Raw genomic sequence first — 25,174 nt, 5'->3', positions numbered from 1 at the left:
GTATCTTTGAGCAGTAAGAAACAATCATGTATAACCTTATCTACAATAAAGGCTAAGTTTGTAGCATTTTCAGTTGCAATGCAATAAGTCATTTGGTTGAGACGGTTCATGAATCATCTAGGAATAATTAATGTTGCTATTAAACCAGTGAGAGTAAACTGTGATAGTTAAGCAACAATAACATATACTAAGGATTCCAAATATCATGGTAAAACAAAACACATAGATATCAAATACAATTTTGTGCAAGATTTGGTGGCATAAAAAAAGGTGAACATGGAGTATATATATCTATGCATGACATGGTTGCAGATCCATTTACAAAGCCTATACCAAGAGATACATTTAATAAACATGTTAGATCTCTAGGCTTACGTAGATGTTGAATGTACTCATACTTTGAGATTTCCCAAAATGTTCATATTTATCTTATCAATTTTAAATAACAATGGCTCCGTTTGGCACATTATTTCTATCCGTATTCCCAATCATATTCCCAAAATACTTGTTTGTTTTGTTATTTGAGAAATATTATTATATTTTTTTAATTACTATTAGACCCCTTAAGTTTATTAATTTCATTAAATACCCCTAGAAAAAAAAAATTAAAAAATGAACAAAAACACCCCCACCCACCCATACTTGCCGGATTCCGGTAACCACCGTCGGTGGTAGCCGGAATCTGTCACAACGGCTAACAAACGACTGGAACTGGCCATTAATTCACCAATCTGGCCGGAAAAGGCCAGATTTGGCTGTCAGTGACAGCCAAAGAAATGGTCGTCTTTGATGGTCAATGATAGCCAGATCTATAGACCGTCGACGGCCAGATCTGGCCTTTTTCCGTCAAATCCGTGGTAGATCTGGCCAGAAAATGCCATATTGACACCTTACCCGTCAGATCCAACCGGTCGACGTCGAAACACCATTTTTCGGCCATATTCTGGCCATATTCTAGCGGTGGTGGTCGGAATCTAGCTCTGTGGGTGGGTGGGGGTGTTTTTGTCATTTTATAAAATTTTTATATATTAGGGTGTTTAGTAAATTAGCAAACCTAGGGGGTTTTTTTGTAAATTTTTAAATTTTACCTCGTAATACTCCCCTATTCAACTACCCAATATTATTCCCAAAATCCTATCCAAAATAATAAAACAAATGGACCCAATATTGTCAATGCTCAATTTTTGTTTATTATGAAACATAAATAAAGGAGTGTATATATATACACAATTTATCAAATAGGTAGTTTTGAATTTATGTCTGATTACTCTATTAAAACAACAGAAGACACAATAATGATAATCGAAGAAAATGTTGAAGAAATTCAACTTTTTTCTGAAGAAGTAATACATAAACACAGACAAAACAATTATAAATTTTTACACATAAGATTAGTTCAAGTAGTAGTAAAACCATTATTTAGATTAGGACGAAACATTCCAATATTAGTATTTTAAGAGATGCAAGAAATTTAAACTTCAATAACTCTTTATTAGCAATATTAAATTCTAATTTAGAAAGTGGTCCAATATATTTTGATTGATCCAAACTTTACTATAGGATTGTATGAACCAACAATAATGTCTGCATTAACTATTAACTTAAAAGCTTCTAATCTTACTTATCAAGATAAAACTCAACCAGTAGCATTAATATACAAGATTTATTACAAAGTCACGAATACCACAATTAGTCCAAGAGCCGTTAGGATGTCCCGACCAAGACACATGGTTATTATGGAAGCTGATAGAGCAAAACATAAAAATTTTACACCAAAAAGATTAGCTTGGGATGAAATTATTGAACAAACATATTGGAAATTAGAAAAAGTATGCCCTCCAAAACCTTTACATGATCAAAATGAATCTGAAATACAACAAATAACACAATAACCAGATGATACAATAAGATTAAAATTTAGAGAAATTCCCTTAGAACAAAATCAACACATAATTACTAATAAAAATCATCACAACCCTAGGATTGAAGAAATCACTACACCTAGGCCCTCATCAGCAAGTTCAACAAGTAAATTAGTAGGTCCTCCTGTACCAAAACCTGCATATGAAAACACATCCACTCTACCTAGTTCACCAACACAATCAGAGGCATTAGGAAATTATAGTCAAATTAACACAATTACAAAACCCTTTGAAATTAACAAAGAATTATTAAAACAAAAGTTCCTACAAATTATAATAAAGAAAAAAGACAAATTTTCTTTAAATTATAGACAAATACCCTTAGATCTGAATGGTATAATACACAAGAAAAATTAAAACAAAATATTTATTTCTTTAATTGGTTAGAAAATAGAAAATATCATCAAAATTTAAGTGAAAAGAAAACTATATTTGTACCAACTAATACAACAAAAAATTGGCAAACATTAACAAATAAAATTATTACATTTGTACATCCACCTTTAGAAGAAATAAAAATAGAACATCAACAAGCAGAAATAATAGCATCACCCTTTAAAAGAATTAATAAAATTAATGATGATAAAAAAACAACAAACTTTAAGAGATATTAAAAATACTCAACATCAAAACAATTACTCTAATCAAATTCTTCACACTATTAGTCAACAAATGAATAGGATAGAAGATAATATTATAAACATAATAACAAAAATTTCAAAAACCCCCGAGAAGGAGATAGTAGAAATAGAAAATTCATCTCCTAATTTAACACCTTTTTATTCACAAAAATATGTTAAACCATTTTTTGAATCCTTTGACATTCCAAAAGAAGAAATAATAAAATTCAACAATCATAAAACTATTTTAGAAACTATTAGTAAAAAACTTAATGAATTAGCACCTTCAAAATCAAACATAACGTTCTTACAGAATCCGACCCTATAGAAAAATTTAATCAAAATTTTCAAAACTTATCCATTAATAAAATGAGAAATAATGTGAGATATCCTAAAACTCGAAATTATTACCCAAGACCTTCCATACCAGATATACAATTCGAAGATGTAACACAAATACCAAAATCTACCTATAGTGGAACAGGAATAGATGATTGGAATATAGATGGATTAGCTAAACATCAAATATTAAATGTTTTAAAAGAAATGACAATGTCAGCATTAGCCCATAAAGTCCACGAAAACACTGATCACCAAATAGCAAAAATATTAGTTTCAGGATTTATAGGAATGCTAAAAAATTGGTGGGATAATGATTTAATAGAAGCTCATCGAAAATTTATATTACATGCAACAAAAAAGATTAGAAAAGTTAAAACAGAAGGTACTAGTCAAATGGAGTATGAACAAGAAGAAGAAGACACGGTCTCTACATTAATCTACGCAATAACTAAAAGCTTTGTAGGAGACCCAACAAGTTTTCAGAAAAGATCACAAGAAATATTATCAAACTTAAAATGTCTAACTATGACAGATTTTAGATGCTATAAGGATATGTTTTTACAAAAAAAGTATTTACAAGAACAGACTGTAGAAAACCCTATTGGAAAGAAAGGTTCCTAGATAGTCTACCTAGATTATTCAGTCAAACTGTTAAAAATGTATTATACAAAAAAAAAAAAAAAAAAATTGATGGAAATATACCTTATGAAGATTTAACTTATGGAGATTTAATTAGTGTTATTAACAATGAAGCTTTAATAATTTGTCCTGATTTAAAATTAAAAAATGAATTAAAACATAAGAAAACAGAATTAAGTGAATTTTGTAGTCAATATGGTTATGAAAAAATATTACCTCCTTCTGTTCAATATAAAAGAGATAAAAACAAAAACAATATAGAAAACCTTATTATAAAAGAGATTATAAATATGAACAAAAATTTTACGATAAGCCTTATAAAAAGAAAAAAATGTTCTAATAAGAAAATATCCAAAAAACCTATCACATGTTGGAAATGTAAACAACAAGGTCATTGAGAATTAAAAAAATAATTATTAAATATTATTCAAACATACTCTAAAGAATAATCTAGTTATGATACAGATAACATAGATATGATTTATCAAATTCAAGAAAACTCTTCTGAAACAATGAATGAGTCTTCACAAGATTTTGATGATTATGATTGCATAGGGCCTTGCTATTGTGCAATGAAATTAATAAATATGATATCAACCTCTAGACTTAAGTCAATAAATGTTATCACTAAATTAAAAAAAATATATATATATGTTAGATATTATTGATAAAATTCAAGATGAAGATATTAAAAGAGAATATTTATTAAAACCTAAAGAATTAATTTTATCTGAAGAAAAACATAAGATGTAGATTCTTATAATTTAAAAAATATATTAAAAAGATTTAAAAAACCTACGCAAGTTACTCTAAGTGACAAAAAGAGATTAATATTCTGAAAAATCAAGTCAAAGAATTACAAAAGGATAATTTTGAAATTAAGAAAGATTTATTATGCTTAAAAGCCTCTAAAGAAACTATAGGACAACCATCAACCTCAAAATCGAAATTAAAAATTACTGAAAAAACTGAAGAATAATTTATTAATGAAATCTCTAGAATTCAATTTCAAAAATGGCATGTTTATATTAGGATTAATATTAATCATGAACTACATATTATCACTCAAGCCTTAGTAGACACAGGAGTTAATCAAAATTGTATAAGAGAATGATTAATTCCAACAAAATATTATGAAAAAGCAAAAGAAAGATTACATGGAGCTAATGGTTAACAATTAAACATTAATTATAAATTATCTAATGCTCATGTATGTATACAAAATTTTTGTATTAAAAATACATTTATTCTAGCAAAAGATTTAGATCAAGATGTTATATTAAATACCTCCTTTATTACTCAAATTTACCCTTTTATAGTAAATAATAAAAGAATTACTACAAATATTTTTAGACAAGAAGTAACATTTGAATTTGTTAATCCTCCATTAGTAAAAGACATTAGTAATTTAAAAAATATTTCCATGTCTAGGATAAATGCTATTACTAAATTAGAAAGTCTAGAAATTGTTCCCACGAGAGAATGGCCCGATACTAGAAAATTTTTGGATGCTTGCATTACAAAAACATGTTTTAAACTTTTAGCATTAAAATTTAAAATTCTCCCACCTTCGATTTGGGAAGGATATCAATTATTCGCCAAAAATTTCAATAACAGTGAAGAACCTTTGCTAGCATTTTCCAGCAATTTCTTAATTGCTTGGATAATGAGTTGACAATTTTATATCACTTCACCTCCCCTCCAAAATTCAGAGAATTACGAAGAAAATTCTTATTAAATGGTGGCCTAGCTTTTCCATCCAAAATGTTAGCCCACCAGTCATGCGAGTATGGATTTCTCAACACCCTTATTTATGTCAACCTCAACAATAATCAACATTTCTAACGCAAAAATCAAAACTTTTGGCTGAGTTTGCTCAATGCCAAACTACTCAAGATATGGACAAATTTTTGCTCTCACACTTTTGATATATATATATATATATATATATATATATATATGTTAAAAAGCATGTCGGACAGTTAAAATATTTCTCTTCTCACACAGGCAATCACCTCCATTACTTTGTGGGAATGGAGATGAGACGATTTTAAGCTTATTATCTAGGTGATAATAGAGAGCCAAGCTTAAAATATTTAACATTGCCTAAATATGATAAAAATAATGTCATAATGAAGTATGACCATAAGTGATAAATTATCAAAATGTATTACTTTATCTATCTAATTGCCAGATTAGAATTCTGATGAATTAAAAGTATGTAGAGTGAACTCAAGTTAGACATTAGGTATGTCTGAATTAAATCTGTACGACATTTACAAGAAACAAAGAGACATGCACTCCATGGGAAAGGAAGAAATGTTGTAGCATGTGATTCTTGCCATATGTGCAAAAATATTGACCAAAAGGGTAATGAAAGTCAAAATCTCAACTTTAACATTGTGTGAGACCTTGAGATTATAAGAATAAAATCTCATAGAGTACCCTTATTACTCTATTACATTTCTTGAAAACTTTGTTTAATGATTATTATATTAGAATGTTTCCAAAAGATTAAGATAAATACAATCTGCTAAGACATTTGTGGAAAAGCAAATTAAATGAAAGTTACAAGAATTGAGAAAAGAGGAAGATTACAATTTTTGGATTATCACATTACAATGATGTGTATTCATTGGCCGACCAATTATGTTTTGTTTTTTATGTAAAGAAAAAACATAATTATGAATACAACAAATGTTTATTATAAATGAGATCGTTAAAGGAAAATGTGATAAGTAATCTAGGGTATTACATACAACATACAACCCAAGTTTTACAATTCGAGAAGTTATATATTCTTAACAAATATATGACTAATATGCTCTCAATGTATGTATGGTCACACAATATATTCACTAAAGTATGAACCTTGAAGAATCTTAAAGAGAAATAGTCATATCATGTGTGAGTAGGAGATATCAGATATAGGTGGGACACCCATGATGACCCACCCAAGTGCATTTATTATTTAGTAGTTACCACTAAATTGTAGTAGTTGCCTTAAAGGCAACTGCTGCATGTATATATAAGAGAGTTTTATTCAAGAAGAGACTCTTACGCTCTTATTTTCTCTCTTCATTCATATTTGTTACTAAAATTTAAGAAGACGGTAGTTTACGTTGACAAACAAAGAGGTATTTATGTTGTGATCTTTTTATTGCAGTTCGTTTATGAAATGTGATTGCAATACTAACATGTTGATATGATCTTGGGATAAATTAGGAATCTGTGTTTTTCTTAATTTACTAACAATGGTATTAGAGCATGATTCTTGTTTTTTCTTTAGTGTTAAGATATGATATGATGAAATATGTTGAATTATATTTGTGTTTTTGTTCATTCTGAATATTTCGTATTTATGTTTGAGGAATAGTTTTCTATAAACTATTAGAAAATTAATTCCTTGTGAAATTATAAGAGAATGACTTTTTGAATCACAAAAAAGGAATTAAAAAGGCTAAGAAATGGCATTTTAAAGTTTTAGGTTTGTAGTGGACTATTTTTTCGAGCCAGGTATCAAGTTGCAGACCCGACTGGAGGTTGAAGATGACTGGATCTAAGTGAAACAACATGTCATTTTTTATTGAGTCCTAAAAACGACATGTCACTTATTTTTTAATCAATAAATTAAAAAAAAAAACACCATGTCTGGGCCTTTGTTTTTAACTCCTATGCTTGACCCCTGAACCATGTGGGCCAATTGATTTGTTTGTTATTGATTGATTTTTTTTTTTTTTTTTTTTTTTTTTTTTTTTTTTTTATGTCTTGACTGAATTTTCTTTATACCATATTTAAAAGTTAAAATTTCATTACTGAGACTTAAACTCAAGTCTCCCACGTGAAAGCCTAACCTACTAACCCTGGGCCAAATTTTTTTTTTTTTGTTAGTCAATCTTGAATAGTTTAAGATATATTAGCCCAGCCCAATCCATACAGAGTCAAACAGTCAAGCTGACCCAATATTCGGCCCGGACTGTCAATGGGTTGTCAAACCAGGTCAAGTTGACGTAGTCAAAAGGAAAAGAGGGTCACCCGACTCGAAATAGGTGAAGTGACAATCCCACGCATGTTGGCTTAATTAAAAAAAATCAAACAAATGTCAAACAAATCAATTGGCCCATGTCCAGGGTTAAGATAAGTTAAAAAAAGGCTTGTTTCGGAGGAGGCTTGTCAATGCTCACCTGAAATATGTCCAAACAACATGTGTGCTCACGGGTATATGTGCTAACAATAAATTTTTCGGACTCTACCAACCTTCTATAATTAACCCGCCACTGCACTTCAGTCACACATGTAACCGTCACTACCGATGAATTAGACTTTTTGGTGATAAACTCAAAATTACCTCTCATGGCAACAAGTTTTAGCTTTCTCACCATTTTCTCTTTGTTGTCAAATAAATACCCTATGCACAACTCCGATCCATCAATAAAAACATGAGCTGATTCACTACTACCTACAATTGCCACCTCTGAACCTGCATAAAGGACCATAGTGTTCTCTTCCTCACAAACTACACCTTCTGCATAATCTATATTTAAAGGAATCTTTACATCTGCGGGAACATGTATGGGGTCCTCCTCCTCAACATTTTCATTCTCCCGCACATGACCAACCTCTTTCATAGTGTCCACCCAAATCACCACATACTCTTGATGTTTCAACTAAGAAATCAATGCCCTGGTAGTTCAAATTAAAACCAACATTCTCTCCGCCAACTTCCTCGTTATCCCCTTCTTTTGAACTAATTTCCAACGGTTTATCTACAAAAGAAACTCTTAAAATCGGCCTCAAACTATTATCGCCCACATCAATCATATATAACTTCACACCTTCATCCGACTTATAATGTTCAGGAATTCTGCTTAAAACATACTTCACAACTATATCACTACGTGAGCAACTCAAATCACCTCTTCTAATAATTTCATCAATCAACTCATCAAAACTAATCTTTGTGCTCACAACAATTGGTATAACTTCTTTGTTTTTCCCAATCCACTTCCATCAACTTTCTTCCTCCACCCACTCACCAAAATATTCAACACCCAAAACAACTTGTCCCACGTCTAATAGTAGCCAAGTACCTATAATTCAAGAAAAAAAATATTATTAACGGATGTATTAAAGGTTGAAAGATTTTAAAAAGCATCTGTAGAGTCGCTTGAGTGATCTGGTGTATCGCTTACTGGATCGCTTAAACGATCTGGTATAAATAAGCCTGATTGCTTAAACGATCTTCTGTCATTTACCTGATCGCTTAAGCGATCTGCTATCATGAATATACTTATAGCAGATCGCTTAAGCGATCTTCTACCATTTACCTGATCACTTAAGTGATCTGCTACCATCTACCAGACTTATAGAAGACCGCTTAAGCGATCTTATGTTATATACCTGATCGCTTAAGCGATCTACGATCTGATGCATTATACCAGATATACTAGATCGCTTAAGTGATACACCAGATCGCTTAAGCGATCCATCCTATCCAGAACATATTTTTAGTCATCTCCACCTATAATCGGTGCTACCACCCCCAGCTACTCACAATGCAAGAAAATATTCAACAAATTTCACTCCTTTCAACTTGCATTACATCAAACACAACCCAACAATCTAAACAACTAAATCAAAATCATAACTCAAACCCAATCCATCATTAAATCTTTGTAAATCAAAATATACAATGGAAAGGGGAGATACACATACCTGGACAAAATGTCAGGAGGAGGAGGAGGATCTGTGATGGAGAAGATGTTAATGGTAGAGGAAGAAGATAGTTTTAATGGCAGGAAGAAGAAAATGTATAGAAAGGAGGAAGAAGAAGATGTAGATGAAGCTTAGAATAAACAACAACTAAGGGAGGGATGCATTAATGGTAGGAGGAAGAAGAAAAAGATGTTATGTTTGGGTTTGTTTGCAAGAATTTCAGGTTTTTGGAGACATATTATAATTTTTTTAAGATTACACAATACTTCATTATTCCTAATTAAGTCATGATTAGTGTTTAATTATCATTATTTTGTCTTAATAAAAAATAAGCTCATTTAATAAAGACTTAAAAACTAGATGGCCTTTTAGTTAAATTCAAAGCCAATATGGCCTTTTAATCATTTGCTCTGTTGTTGAAAGGAAACTTAGACACATTTTAGAAGTAGCAAGAGCCCTAAAGTTTCAATCAAATATCCCACATAGTTTTTGGGGTTATTGTGTGCAGACTACAGTATACCTAATTAATAGGTTCCCTACTGTTGTTCTTCAAGGTATTTCTCCATTTGAAAATTTTTTTGGCAAACCACCAACTTTAGATCATCTTAGGGTATTTGGCTCATTGGCTTATTCCACTGTCCTGTCATCAAAAGATAAGTTTTCTCCTAGATCTACACCTTGTGCCTTCATTGGATATTCTTTAACACAAAAGGGGTATTTGCTATATGACTTACAATCATATAATGTTCAAGTTACCAGATATGTTTATTTTATGAACATATTTTTCCCTTTACTTAGACTTCATCTTCTAAGAGCATTTTTTTCCTCTAAATCATTTTAAAAAATGGAACCCTTACCTAATTCTTCATATATTGCATCTCATTCACCCCAAAATAGAGGAATGCATTCTGATCCAATTACAGATCAGATCTTGCTTCATGACCTAAACATATCTTATCTTTTGAACCTATTAGAAAGCCTACTCGAGCCTCTAAACCTCCAATTTGGACCTCTAATTGTATCTGTCCAACTCTTACATCCACATCGTTAGCTAACCATGTCAAATATCCTATATCAAACTCATTATCCAATACTCACCTTTCATCTAAATACCAAGCTTGTCTCACTAAAATCTATTCTCTCACTGAACCTGTTAGTTTTCACCAAGGATCTCAACTGGGTTGAAGCCATGAAAAAGGAGATTCAAGCCTTAGGAAAGGAAAAAACCTAGTCTTTGGTTAATTTGCTTCCTAGAAAGAATCCTATAAGATATACGGGGTGTATAAATTGAAGTATAGAGTTGATGGTTCATTAGAGAGATAAAAGGCATGTTTAGTTGCCAAGGGCTATACACAATAGGCTAGCATAGACTATGTAGAAACTTTTTCCCCTGTTGTGAAAATGGTCACTATTACAACTACTTTAGCTTTAGCATCCATGCATGATTGACCTCTCTACCATATGATTGTGGATAATGCTTTTTTACAAGGTGATCTGACTGAAGAAATTTATATGACATTACCCCAAGGATTTGTCAAACAGCCTGGCCAGAATTTGGTGTGCAAGCTCCACAAATCTCTATACAGGTTAAAACAGGCTTCTAGAGCTTGGAATTCTAAACTGACCTCAACTTTAATTTCTGGTGGTTTTCATCAATCCAAGTCAGATTACTCTCTTTTCATCAAGAGACTGGATCTAAAGTGGTGATGCTTCTTGTATATATAGATGATATAGTGTTGACAGGCAGTCATTCGGATTTAATTGCTCAAACCAAGCACTTGTCTCACTCTCATTTTAAGCTTAAAGATTTGGGTTTGTTAAGATATTCCCTAGGCATTGAAGTTACCAAATCCAAGAAGCGTATTAATATTTCACAAAGAAAGTATGCTCTTGAACTGACTTATGAAACTGGCCTCTCTGATTCTAAACCTACTCTTTTTCCTTTGGATCACCATACGAAGTTTACTTCTCAAGCTTATGATCAGTTTTTCAACATTACTAATGATTCTCCTTTATCTGATCCCACGGTTTTTCAAAAACTAATTAGCAAACTTCTCTATCTTTGCATGACTCGACCTGATTTGAGTTACTCTATCAATCTCTTGAGCCAGATCATGCACAATCCCAAACACTCACATATGAATGTTGCCCTGAAAGTTGTTAGATATGTGAAGTCTGCTTCAGGATTGGGCTTATTCTTTCCCTCTACTGATTCTGTGCAGCTCCAAGCTTATAGTGACTTCAATTGGGCATCTTGCCTTATGACCAGGAGGTCTCTTACTGGTTATTGTGTTTTACTAGGTAATTCTCTACTGTCCTGGAAATCAAAACGGCAAGCTACAGTATCCAAATCTTCCTCTGAAGTTGAATATAGGGTCATGGAATCCACAGTTTGTGAAGTTATATGGATTGTCAACTTATTCTCTGAACTTGGATTTCCTCTTTTGACTCTTGTACCTCTTTATTGTGACAATCGATTTGCTAATCATATAACCTCCAATCCCATGTTCTATGAGCGCACTAAACACATTGACATTGATTATCAATTTATCATTTGGTTAGAGAGAAACTCAAAGATGGCCTTATCAAGCATGCCTATGTCCATACCAGTGAGCAACCTGCAGACCTCTTAACTAAGGCACTTAGCAATAAATCTCACCATTATTTGTTGTCCAAGTTGGGAGTGTTTAACCTTTATCACTCACAAACTTGAGGAGGATTGTAAGTAGTTAGCTAGCTTAGTTAAATCGTTACAATTAATTAGCTTAGTTGAGTTTGTTAATAGTTAGTAAAAGTCATTATTTAACTATAGTCAAACAGCTGTCAATCACGGTTGGTAGGTAAGAGTTAAAGCTTTACTACTTAGAATAAAAGGACTTCGATCCTTCTTGTATAACCAGAACCTTGATATTCAATAAAAGAGAAATGTTGCTGTTCTTTTGCTTTCTGTACTTTGTTCTTTATCACTAGTGACCTGAAGGATTAACGGTTTTGTTCAGGTTTTAAGGGGAGGTTCAAACATGCGAGTGTCACTGATCATTGGGCCATTGGCATCACGGGGATTCGACATATTGCATTACCGATAATTGGGGTGTTCATAATTAAAGGCGCCATCCATTTTGGGCTGGTGAACTCAAATCCATTCTATCAGTTTTTTATTCTACTTCAGTTTGCAGTTCCCCGGCAATGACCATAGGTGTGTGACTTCTTCTTGCTTATGGTGAATGTAATAAGAATTATGATTAATTAGTGATGGTATGTTTCATTTTGAAATTCAGTTACGATATTTCAGCTGTTTGGTACTGGTGAGATTGAATATTCAGTGGTAATGCTGTGGACTTATGGATTTGCCTCAGTTTCACTTACACTTTGTGTAACATTCTTCATGTGGTTTGTCAAATAAGGATTCGTTTAGCCAGCAGTATTGAAGTAGACTGGTTTCTTAGGATTATTGAACTGAACTGGATTCAATCAGATTTGATAAACGTTGATTAAATATAATGTTATCATGTGCTTAGTGCAACATTAATTTTATTTGCAATATCTTCGTGTGCTTAGGATATAATTATCTTGTAATTTTGGTATTATTTATGTTGCCCCCGTCAGAGCAATATCTTCATGTTAGTTCAAAGAAAAGTGAAGAACAGAAAATAAAATGTGAATCTCAATTATGTTGCATTCTTTGAATTCCATACAAAAAAACAATTGGGGAAAATAGGGAACATTCTTCTGCCCTCTGCAAATAATTACAATCCCCATAAATGATCACTCAATTTCTAAGAACATAAACATTTTACTTTCATCCCGCAGATATATTTTTTTTTTATATCTTCTCAAGAATCCTCAAGGTTGCATGTATAAACATTGTTGTAGTATTTAATCTATTCATCTTTATCTTCATCTTCATAATATGTAAACGGCAATGGTACTGTTTTGAATGCACGATACTTACCGACATTGTTCAAATGCTCATTCTCCAACCTGCAGACAATTCAGCACATATAACAATTAAGAACAGAAAATAGTATAAAATAACTGTTAGTTGGAAATTGGCAGCATAATTCATTAGATTGTATGTGGAAGGCGTAGGCTGAAACTTCTGTAATTAGACAAACAGAATTCTGTAGATTTACCTGAAGAAATTCCAGATTCCACGACGAATAATCTCGAAGCTTGCAACGAGAGCAATCAAAGATTCTCTATGCAAGAAAGAGACTTGCAAGTCCAACACAGTCTGCAACCAGGCAAATCTTAGCAAGACATTCAACACCATAGCTGCGAAATACAGAGTTTTGCTGGGGATAAGGAGTTTGTCTCGCAACCAGCGGTTCTTTGATTGCCTTTGCAGAAGCCCCCAGTCAACAACAAGGTCCCAATAGAGCCCATAAAGTGCTGCAATGGCTGAAAATGTCGCGGATACTATTTTCCAGGTCATTCCTGTGTATAGACCGTAAGCAGTTCTTGTACTAATGGCAATAATTGTCGCAAAGTATTTCAGCCCATTATATCCCTGCATTGGATCTCTTTCTTCGCAGAGACGTCGCATGCACTGCAAATGGGAAAGGATTATCAGTGACAATGCTCAAATATCAGGCATATTATAGACTGTTATGTATAATTCGGCTAATATGGATTACAGAATGTACCTGAAGGAAGCGACTCAGGTATGGAATCACAGCAACGATGAAATAGAAAGAATTGTATATACCATATGATTTACAAGTGTTTTCTCTGCGTTTATAGTCTCCCCAACCATAATAACAGATGTAGAATTCCAGACTTCTAAAGGCTTGAACCTGAAACAAATCAAATTTTCTTATTAGCTTGTTTATTATGTGGAATTGAGGAATTTTCATTTCTGGTTGATTCACAGGAAAGAGCACTTCACAAACCTGGCTAGTTAACTGATCCGCCAAGAAGAAATCTTGTAGTGTGACCTGCAGTATAGAAATATGCATAATCAGTATACTGATTCACTTGTGTTCAGTTCCTCTAATGTCAGTAATTGGATAAGTTTATACCTTGTAGAGAGGAGCACAGATGCAGTGCCAAATACATATCAGAAAAAAGAAGCGACTAGAGCGATATATGATGTTGAATGGGCAGATCAATAGAACAATTACAACCTGCGGAGATAGAAAGAAGGACGCGACACTGGTTTTAGTGCATATTTCAGAAGTTAGGTGGGCTAACACAGTGTGTAACTAAGTTGAAAGACTTTACCACAACCACGCCTAGAGGAAGAAGCTCGGTCAGGGCTTTATAATCATTTGTTTCGGGGTCCATTTCCATATCAAGATTTGCGAGCACGCTGAGAAGAGCTAGTACTGCAAGACCAAAGCTGACAAGAAGAACCTGTCTGTAGCTCAGCTCTGTGCCCCTCTTGAAACCAAAAATGAAGGGATAATTGACTCGATAGCGCCGCCAGCAGTATATATTGCCAGCATACATTAGCATGTGCAGAACAATGAAAGCGAAGAAGCTGCAAATCAAAGTTTAACATGATTTTTCAAATAAATCCATATATTCCTCTTTTCTGCAAAACAAGATGAAGATTCAGCATGGTTAATATTTTTGTTACCTATAAAGGGGAAACATATTTTCCATGTACTGGGTTTTTCCTCTCTTATCCAAAAGATCACGGGCGTGTATAATGAAGATAAGGGCTAGTATAAGGGCAAATGTACAGCCAACAAAGAGACCTGGGAAAGTTTCCAATTAACAATGTTAGGTGAAAAGAAACAAGAAGAAGATCATGTCAGTTCCGCAGCACTTAGAATTTAAATGAAGGTCATGAATTTGAAATCTCACCAAGAGAAAATGTTGTCCTATGTTTTTCTCTCTTAGCCTTTGGTCTTAAAATGTTCATGCCTTTGCTCCGGTTTGAGTTCGAGAAATGCTTGATGAACGCAGCTTCTACTCTCTCGATCAGCTTGGTTAACTTCAAATATGGTACGTTTTATGTCAGATATAAATTATAAAGGGGTCAAATTCATTTCCATAGAAAATAAATTTAACAATGAATAACTTACTTCATCAGAACTGCCAATATAGGAGTTATCCACCATATTCATATAAGAAATTGATGCCTTTCTTGAAGTGATCTGCAACAGTGAGGAAAAAAAATTTATGTGAATATGAAACTAAACACGAAATGAAATAGAAATAAGCTATTTTCAGGTAACATACCTTATCGTATTTCTTCATGATTTTTGAAAACGCTAGCATATTCATGAAGCTGTTTCCGATTGCAACAAAAAATTACAAAAATTACAAATTAATTTTTATCTTAAACACAAATCAAATGATGGATTTAAAAAATATTACCTGAAGCTCTTAAGATGGCGAATCTTGCTATAAAATTCCACAAATGCGTGCTTAAGTTGTTTCTCAACTCTCTTAAGATTTTCCCTTCTAACATTCACCTCTGACTGCTGCTGAGGAGAACCAACAAAACCCTTAATGAAAGCACTTGGAGTATCAAGATTTTTGTTAAGCTTCACATGGTTTAGTATTTCCAATGGAACATCTTTGTAGCCCCTATTACTGCTCTGCTTTTGACCTTGACTTTTCTGGGGGACAGAATTTATCGCCTCTTCAGATATTTCTCCATTTGATTCATCTGATTGCTCCCGATTCCTCTCCTCACCTTCCTTCACATCAGTGGGAACAAATCCTGCCCATAAATCAAGAGATACATATAGACTGTTTCAGTATTCCTCGAAATAATATCTACAATATTAATGTCATTATAACAACTTACTTTTGCTTTCTCCGGGCACAGGTGGAGTAGAAACAAGAACTCTTGGCATCTTATTTACTTTTATTCGGAAAGCAAGCAACGCATCCATTTGTTGACTAAGAGTTTCAGCCTCAGCAATAACTTCTTGAACCTTAAACCTGTAAAATTTATCAACTTTATTGAACTCATTATCCAGCATTCTGAAAAACTCCTGCTCAGACTCCCCTCCTTCCTCTGCAAGCTTAAGAAATGTAGTCTCAAAACTCTCAGTTCCATCTCTGTTCACAGGATTAACAAGAATGAATTGGCCTTCTACATCTTTCTTGGAGAGGCTCCTGGGATTTTTCTGCGACTTCTGTCTTTGTACAAGAAGACCACTGAAAGCTCGGTAAAGTGTTACAGCTCGCTTGAGGCTTGCTTGTTTTGCAGTTTGTTTATTTCGCTGCTTCATGCGATGGATTTGCTTCAAAAGGGTCTTTAATTTATCGTAATTCATGTATGCTTCCTGCCATTCTGGCACCATTTGTGCCGCATATTCCTTCCCAAACTTCATCCTTGTTTTGACAACTTGACTTCTCAGATTCCCCTTCAAGCTTAATAGTATAACTAAATTCTCGGTGGATCTTTGTGTTGTTACAGCACATAAATAAAAGAATAGATGGTGAATGAAATTGAAAGCAACTCTCCAGGAAGATTCTCTTTGATAAAAATATGTATATATAAATTCACGCGCAAGAAGAAGATTAGGTTTTCACAGAGCATTCAGATTTGGCAGCCAGTCTATATAAGACTGGCCTCCAACTAAAGTAGGTGTCCCATTTTTCTTTCTTATTTTAATCTGGATTAGTTTGAGTCTGTTTACAGCTTATACTTTACGGTTAATTTCTTTTAAACCCCTTAAATTTGAAGAATATCGTTATTCACCTCCACTACCATTAGTATTTATCATCAGGTAACCCTTCCGAGTTCCGAATTCCCATTTTCTATTTTAAGATAGGAATTAATGAAGGATCAAATGAAAATAAAACTTAAAAGGATTTATGAGCTTTCGAGTTTGAGTTCTTTTATATACTAATAGGGGTGGTTACTAAAACTTTTATCTGATCAATAATTCTAAGATTTTAGAAAATTAATTGAGTTATGTATAAACTAACTTAGACACTCAAATGATAAAAAGGAAAAAAACTTAAAAAGGGTTTAAAAAATAAACCAAGCTTAGGATTCTTTCCAGAACCACAGTCCACAGGGTCCACAACGTCCGTAGTCGCTGAAACCTTTATTCAAACCCGCAACTATTAAAATCTTTTCACCTTTTCTCAACGAGATATTTCGACTCCTGGAAGAGTTAAGAACCAGACCCACGTCCCACTGAAAATACTCTATTAATTCATTCCAGATTTTTCACTTTACATATATATTTGCAGTTATTGAGTTACATTTTAGTGCATGTTTAGTGTTGATGCTCGTTTTAACACCAACGAATTTTTACGTGGATAATATCAATTTACTGTTCGATGCACGTGGAAATAGAGTATAAGAAAAGTGAAATAGCTGTAGAGGGGGTTTTTAAGTGGTTCGGACGCTGAGATAGCAAGTCCTACGTCCACTGATTTGTATTGATATTAGTGGATGTCAGGTCGCGGTCGCGAGCTGACTTACAACAGACGAAAAAGTCAAAGCAAGGTTTACAAGAGAGAGAGATTTCTATTTGTTCTTTTTTGTATGTACAATGGCAGTAATCCCTTAATGAAGGGGTCTTCCTTATTTTTACGACGAAGCGTTAATCATTGCTAAATCCGTAGTTTGGTGTGTTCTCAGTGTATAATCAGGCTTTATGTCCCATTTCCCTTTTTCCAAGCTGACACCGCACGACTTGTGGCAGGAGAATGGACGCGTGTGGCGCTCCACATCACTTGGCAGGTCGACGTGTGCGTGCTGTCCTGACGGAGCAGGTCGCCCTTCACGTGACTCTTCCCACGTCAGCCCTGTATTTTCTTAGGTATAACAGAAGCCCCCTAGTTTTAAGGTTCGAAGGTCGGACCTTGAAACTAAGTTCGTTGAAGTTTACTCGCTCCGACCTGAACGGGAAGAGCTCGGTACAGACCTCTGGTGAACGCGACCTCATGCTCCTTCGTCGAAGCGACCTGACATCTCCACCTTTAGCGACCTGGACCTGAGGGGCGATCCTCTGTACAGGTTCAACGAACCTGGTTTCACGCTGCCTTGCGTCTGCGCGCGCTAAAGCATGTCAGGCACATTAAATGCTCTGCGTGCTGAGCTGGCACCGTTGGCAGCGTGTGGCGCAGCGTAACCGAAACGAGGGCCATTACTGCGTCAGTTATGCGACGTGGGGCGCATTTAATGCGGAGAGAGGAGAGTGGGCTGTCGTTTCAGTTCCAAAGGGTGGTAACCGCTGGTTCGCATCCCATATAAAACTCACTTCTCTGATGAGGCCACCGAAGTTCTTTCGCTTCAAACAGAAACCTTCGCACGCCAGAAGCAATTTTCTCCCTACCGCGTTTTTCAGGCAACCGAAACGATTTCGGCCCCAACTTCGCGTCACAGAGAGTATATATTCTTCTCTTTTCCCCTTTCTTCTTTTTTTTTTTTTTTTCTTTCTTTTTTTTTTTTTTTTTTTTTTTTGGTGGAATAGTGGCGTTGGGTCTCTCGGCGTTTCACCGGAGACACGACGCCGCCCTTGATTCGAGCCGTGGACGGCGGCTCGAATCGTTGATAGATTTTTAGGCTTCCTGTCGTTACTTGGGACGAACACAAAGGCTCTAACGACCGTGTCTGTCGATGTTGCAGACTGGAATGGAACCGTCCACATCCAGACCCGGAGGGAGCCACTCGTCCTCGCGGGAAGTCCCGAGGACGCAGCCCTTGATGTTTACTCGGTTCTTACTTCCGAGGATTATAATGAATAAAGACGCAGTACGATATTCGCGCAGAAGTGTTCCTCGCAACCATACAGACCGTCGCGGCGCCCAGACACTGGCCTCGCCGCGATCTCAGAGGAGATCTTCAAGGGTGGGGGGGGATTCCCTTCCATCCTTTCATCAGGTCGGTCCTGGATCATTTCGGGATCGCACCGATGCAATTGACGCAAACGCGTATGTCATCGCTGTCGCGATGTACATCGCGTGCTGCGAGAGCGGCTTAGGGGAGCCAACGGCGGTAGAGCTCGGTGTCGCCTACTACCTCAAAGAAGTAGGGATAGGACCGTACTACCTATCTCGGCGACCTACCATTGCCGCGGGGATACATAGCTACCCCAGCAATGCGGAGCCTACGAGTCTAAGTTCTTCTTTTTCATATACGACGGCTATTGCCGTTTTCAAGATCCAAGTAGTTTTTTCTTATCGAGTTCATTATCTGCTCGCCTGATCCATATAACGACCTGATTTGTTTTGCATTTAACAGAACGACCCATCAGTCGCTACTCGCTGACCCGATAGGCTCGTTCCTTCGGAGTTTTAGACGAGACATTCGTGACGCGAGGAAGCTTGTAACGACCGCGAACTTGCGGAAGTACGGTTTTTTTCAGCGACCAGGCGTCTTTAGAACCGCTAGCAGGTAGGTCGCTGGTTTCTTTCTGGTCGTCGAGTGATTTCGTTTACTACGACCTCGAATGCAGGAACGATGCCCCCAAAGGAGTCCGGGCAGTCCCGTCGAGCACCGTTTGTCTTCCCCCGATCGAGGGAAGAGGGAGGCTGACGCTGCTCGTGCTGTCCCGGCACAGCCGGTGCGAACAGTCCCAGCTCCCCGCCCCGCCCTGCTGCGCAAGGGCACCAGGTCGGGACAGGCCGCTCAGGCACCGACTACTCGCCCCAAGCGAAAGGCTCCGCCCAGAAGTCAAAGAGAAAGCAAATTCGGCCTGACGAGTCGGAACCGAATCAGAGGAAGAGCCTCTTAGGTCGCGTCAGGGGTCTCGGAGGTCGGGTAAGAGCCTGTGGCGAGGCAGTTGCAACGGACGCACCTGTTCTAGATTCGTTGGGAGTCTACCCGAGTACCTGCAGCCGATCGTTTATGGCCTGCTCGTTGCGAGCTATCGGAGTCATACAATGAATTTGCAGATACGAGCGACGACCTGCTGGCTACGTCGTTTCACATCTGAGCAAGGTAATTAACCGTACTTGGAAATTCCAATCCGATTTGTTTCTAAACCATATTCTGCTCGCAGGGATTACTTGCGATGAGGATGTCCATGGGAAGACGCGTCTGGGGACGCAAAGGGACTAGCGCACCTGGAAGAGGAGGTCGCAAACTGAAGCAGAGCTTGGAGTCCGTCGAAGCTGAAAGGGCACAAGCGTTCGAAGCGGCGGACATGTATCTGCACCAAAAGGATGCCGCCTTGCGATCAGTGGATTTCCAGAAGGCTGAGCTCGACCGTCGTGCAGGAGATCAAAGAGCTTCAGAGGATGACCGCCCGTCTCACCAAGAGGTCAGCGAAAAGGACCAAGAACTGCGGGCGACCTTCGAACGGCTCAGCGAGCTGAAGAAGCTAATGGGGCCTTCGAACAGGAAAGGCTGGCTCTTGATCCGAACTTCATGAGAGTCGGGAGAGGATCGCTGCAATGACTTCGGAGATGCAGAATCAGTCTCAGGGTTGGAGGAGAAGGCCGCAGACTGGCGATCGGGCCATCTACTCCTTTGCGCAAAGAATCCCGATTTGGACTTCTCCGACCTGCCGAATCTCTGGCAGCGACCTTGCGGACCATGGCCGAGGAGGACCAGGCTGCTGCGGCCGCCCAGGAACCCGACCAGGGGCCTGACCAGGCTGGTGGCTCCAGCTCGAAGGATCCTCCGACCAGCCTTGTGTTTAGAGAGTCGCTCCCTTTTGTACTCGAGTCTTTAAACTTTTGTATATGACTTTCTTTGCATTTAGGTTTACTTTTTATAAAGATGCACTATTTACAATTGTGGTTCACATAAGTTACATTATAAATTTTTGACATGCGAACAGAACACATTCGAACTGTTTTAAGTAACAAAGAATGCTCGAAAAGGAATAAATATCAAAAACCGAGCTGAGTTTGGGATTACTGATTATGGCCGAAGGTGCTCGCGTTCCAAGCTCGGGTACCTTGGAGCCGTTCAATCTCTTGAGATGGTAGCTCCCTGTCTGATCACTTTGTCGATCCGGTATGGGCCTTCCCATGTTAGGCCCTAGCACCCCCCGCACTTGGCTCTCTGGCCCCGAGGAGAACTTCCTTTAGCACCAGGTCTCCGACCTGGAAGTCTCTTCGCCTGACCTTCGAGTCAAGAACCTTTTTGCTCGCTGCTGGTAGGCTGCTATCCTTAGCGAAGCCTTGCTGCGACGTTCTTCATTAGATCCAAACTTGCTCTCAAAATGCTTCTTGTCGTCCTCGTTGTACAGGTCCCTCCAGAGAACCGGTCCCGACCTCGACAGGGATCATGGCTTCACAGCCATATGCTAATGAAAATGGGGTTTCCGAGGTGGAGGTCCTTGGAGTTGTCCTGTACGCCCATAAAACTTCGGAGGTCGTCAGCCCAATTTCCCTTGGCTGCTCCGAGCTTGGCCTTCAGAGTGTGCTGAGTGGTCTTGTTGACTGCTTCAACTTGGCCATTCGCTTGCGGCCTGGCGACTGGGCAAATTTCTTGTGGATGCCCAGCTCGTTGCAGAACTGCTTGAACTCCTCATTATCGAATTGCTTTCCTATCTGAAATGAGGGTGTGGGGAATTCCGTAGCGGCACACTAGTTCTTGAAAACGAAGTCTTTTAACTTCCTGGTCGTAATCGCGGCCATGGCTCGGCTTCGACCCATTTTGTAAAGTAATCCACCGCGACCACGGCGTACTTGACCCCTCCCTTTCCAACTGGCATGGGGCCGATAAGGTCGATCCCCCACATGGAAAACGGCCAGGGGCTTGACATAGTAACCAGCTCGTGAGAGGGTGCTCGCGGGATGTTCGAACCGCTGGCATTTGTCGCCTTCTAACAAGTTGTGCGCATCTTCTTGGATTTTGGGCCAGTATATCCCTGACGAACAATCTTGCTCGCGAGAGATCGAGCTGCCGTGTGGTTGCCACGATCCCTTCATGAATTTCCCTCATGATGTAGTCGGCTTCTTCAAGGTTACACATCGGAGGAGAGGGGCACTGAATCCTCTCCTGTATAGCTGATCCCCGATGAGTGGAAACGAGCAGACCTTACTCGTAACTCTCGCCTGAACCTTGTCGTTAGGCAAGGTCCCGTCCTTGAGTTATTGTATAATGGGAGTCATCCAGGAATCTGACTGAACCTCGTTCATGGCTCGTTCGGTCGAGCTGATGGACGGAGCGTCGACAAAACGAACAGGAATGCTATCAGGGGCCTCGAATCTAATGATGAGCTATCTTCGCCAAGGCGTCCGCTATAGAGTTGCTCTCTCTGGGGATCTGAGCGATTTAAAGTGTCTGAATGACCCCAAAGAGGCCTTAGCTTTTTCCAAATACGGACCATGTTCCCTTCTTTGGCTTGGTACTCTCCTAGGATTTGGTTGACGACCAGCATGGATTCGCTGTAGATACTGATCGTGGTTGCACCCATTCTTTCGCGGTCGCAATCCGCGAGCAGGGCTTCGTATTCGGACTCATTGTTGGTCGCCTTAAACCCGAATCGGAAATTCCATGAACTCGAGCCCCTTCGGGGCTCCCCAGGAGGAGACCCGCACCTGCTCTTTTCCTGTTTGATGACCCGTCGCTAGAGGTTCAGGTCGATAGGTCTTGAATAGTTTCTTGCCCGTCTTCGCTGGACTGCTGCTCGTTTGGGAGATAGGAGAACTCCGAGATGAAGTCTGCAACAAGCCTGCCCTTTGATGGTCGACCTGGGCTATACTGTAGGTCGAACTGGCTCAGCTCCATGGCCCATTTGAGCAACTTTTCTGAGGCCTCTGGCTTCTGGAGGACCTGCCTGAGGGGTAACTCGTCATTACATTGATCGTATGGCATGGAAGTAAGGTCGTAGCTTCCTGGACGCGATCACAGGGCGAAAGCTAATCCTCCATTTCCGGATACCGCATCTCGCCTCCGATAGACGTTTACTTGCGTAATAACCCGGCCACTGAGTTTTTCTCTCTCTCTCCCGTATTAATGCTGCACTGACCGCGACACTGAGACACGACAGGTAACGAGCAGGATTTCCTGTGGAAGAGGTTTGGAGAGAAGAGGTGGCTTCCCGAGATGCTCTTTTATATTCTGGAATGCCTGCTCGCATTCGGAAGTCCATTCGAATTTCTTATTGGCCTTCAGAACGTTGAAGAATGGTAAACGCGGTCGGTTAGCCTTGATATGAAGCGACTGAGCGCTGCTATTCGCCCGTTCAAACTCATGACCTGCTTTTTGCTGTCGGCTCTCCATATCGAGCAGAGCTTGAATCTTTTCGGGGTTCACTTCTATGCCCCGCTGGTTGACCATATATCCCAGGAATTTGCCTGACGATACCCCGAATGAACATTTGAGAGGGTTCAGTTTCATTCTGTAAGTCGGAGTATGTCAACTTTCTACGAGGTGCTTGATATGTTCAGAGGCGACCTGGGACTTAACCAGCATGTCGTCCACATAGACCTCCATTGTCCCCCGATCTGGTCGGAGAACATTCGTTGACCAACCTCTGATAGGTCGCACCCGCATTCTTGAGGCCGAAGGGCATTACCTTGTAGCAGTATAGCCCCCTATCCGTGATGAGGTCGTATGCTCCTCATCTGGCTTATGCATCGGGATTTGATTGTATCCCGAGTATGCATCCATGAAGCTTAACAGCTCGTGCCCCCGAGGTGGCGTCAACGAGCTGGTCGATTCTCGCAGGGGGAAGCTGTCTTTCGGGCAAGCCTTGTTCAGTTCACTGAAGTCTACGCAGGTTCGCCACTTACCATTCGGCTTCTTTACCAGAACCGATTGGCGACCCAGGTCGGGTAGAGAGCTTCGCGAATAGATCCATTTCGGAAAGGTTCTCCACTTCGGATTTTAACGCGGCGTACCGCTCTGGATCCATCGCCCTTCTCTTTTGGCGCACCGGCTTAGCTTCATTGCTGACGTTCAGGAATGGCAGATAACATCCGGGCTGATCCCGACCATGTCAGCGTGCGACCAGGCGAACACATCAATGTTCTCCTTCAAGAAGTTCACCAGCTCGGAAGCGAGCTGGGGATCGAGACAGCTCCCGATCTTTAGCATTCACTCGGCTCTTTCAGATCAACTGATACTTCAACAGATCCTCAACCGGGCCGCTCGGGGGAATTTCCTGAATTCGTGGATCTATATTATCCTCGCCGGACAGGGCTGTGCTCTATCGGCTGATCGTCATGGCCTGACGGGGCGTGCACCGCGAAATGCCCTTCCCTTTGTCGGCCATTTGGACCGCTTTTATATAGCATTCGCGTGATGCACTTTGCGACCCGCTTACCTCCCCGATCCCCGACGGGGGGGAAACTTCATCTTGAGATGATAGATGGAAGTAACCGCCTTAAAGGTTCTCAGTTAGAGGTCGCCCTAGATCCCATTGAAGGCCGATGGGCATCTACGACCAGAACTCTGTAACTCTAGTCACTTCGTCGTAGTCCCCGAGCGTGACTGGGAGCTGGATTGTTCCGCTGGGATTAGGTGATCCCCTGTAAAACCGTATAGAGGCATCGAAGCTGGCTTCAGTCGGTCTCGACCAGGTTCATTCTATCGAAAGCCGACTTGAACAGGATGTTCACACAGCTCCCGTTGTCCACAAGCATTCTGCAGACATTATGACATCCGATCAGGGGGTGATTACCAGGGCGTCCTCGTGCGATGGTGCAAGCGAGCTGCCTCCTTCTCGCAGAAGGTGATTGGTTCTTCCTTCCTGGTTTCTGAGGTCGCTGCGATGTGCTCATGACACTGATCGGGTCATGGTGCGCTTCCCGAGCATACCTGTCCTGCGCCCCCCGCGTGGTTTCCAGCGAGGTGTGGACCTCCGAAATCAAGTTCACACTGCTGTACCCCGCTGCGATCACGGCGCTTGTTTTTCGCTCCCCCTTGGTTTTCTTTTGGGGAGTCGTCAATGTACTCCTTGAAGTGCCCCTTCTTGATAAGCTCTCAATAGCTGCTTTAGGGCTCGCCTCATCTGTGTGATGCCCGTTATCCCGATATGATCACGACAGTATTTCTTGCTGTTCCTGGCCGCTGCAGGAGTTTTCATGGGTTCTGGCTCACCGAGCAGCTGG

The 25,174-nt window shown here is 38.9% G+C and overlaps 1 protein-coding gene across 1 annotated transcript; it reads right to left on the bottom strand.

The window, feature by feature from the left end:
- Positions 1–12,903: 12,903 nt before the first annotated feature.
- On the bottom strand, positions 12,904–16,718 carry LOC116146564 (phosphate transporter PHO1 homolog 3-like). The gene is made up of 12 exons (XM_031431987.1): positions 16,002–16,718; positions 15,566–15,914; positions 15,428–15,476; positions 15,271–15,342; positions 15,050–15,179; positions 14,820–14,940; positions 14,462–14,720; positions 14,260–14,364; positions 14,131–14,175; positions 13,885–14,034; positions 13,372–13,787; positions 12,904–13,219 (listed from the first exon to the last, which is right to left on the bottom strand). The coding sequence occupies exons 1-12, from the start codon at positions 16,531–16,533 to the stop codon at positions 13,120–13,122; spliced, it is 2,328 nt and encodes a 775-aa protein (XP_031287847.1). The 5' UTR covers positions 16,534–16,718; the 3' UTR covers positions 12,904–13,119.
- Positions 16,719–25,174: the final 8,456 nt, after the last annotated feature.

Source organism: Pistacia vera, unplaced genomic scaffold (genome assembly GCF_008641045.1).
Source record: "Pistacia vera cultivar Batoury unplaced genomic scaffold, PisVer_v2 Contig479, whole genome shotgun sequence".
Taxonomy (NCBI): Eukaryota; Viridiplantae; Streptophyta; class Magnoliopsida; order Sapindales; family Anacardiaceae; genus Pistacia; species Pistacia vera.
Note: the sequence above shows the minus strand (reverse complement) of the source record. Positions and strands in the feature narration are given on the sequence as shown.

What these genes read in the sequence shown, in the direction of transcription:
- LOC116146564 (XM_031431987.1), bottom strand. Translation starts at nt 16,533, where the DNA reads ATGAAGTTTGGGAAGGAATATGCGGCACAAATGGTGCCAGAATGGCAG. An exon ending in TCATGAAGAAATACGATAAG is followed by an intron (nt 15,343 to 15,427) that starts GTATGTTACCTG and finishes TCACTGTTGCAG; the next exon opens with ATCACTTCAAGAAAGGCATC. An exon ending in GGAATCTGGAATTTCTTCAG is followed by an intron (nt 13,220 to 13,371) that starts GTAAATCTACAG and finishes AATTGTCTGCAG; the next exon opens with GTTGGAGAATGAGCATTTGA.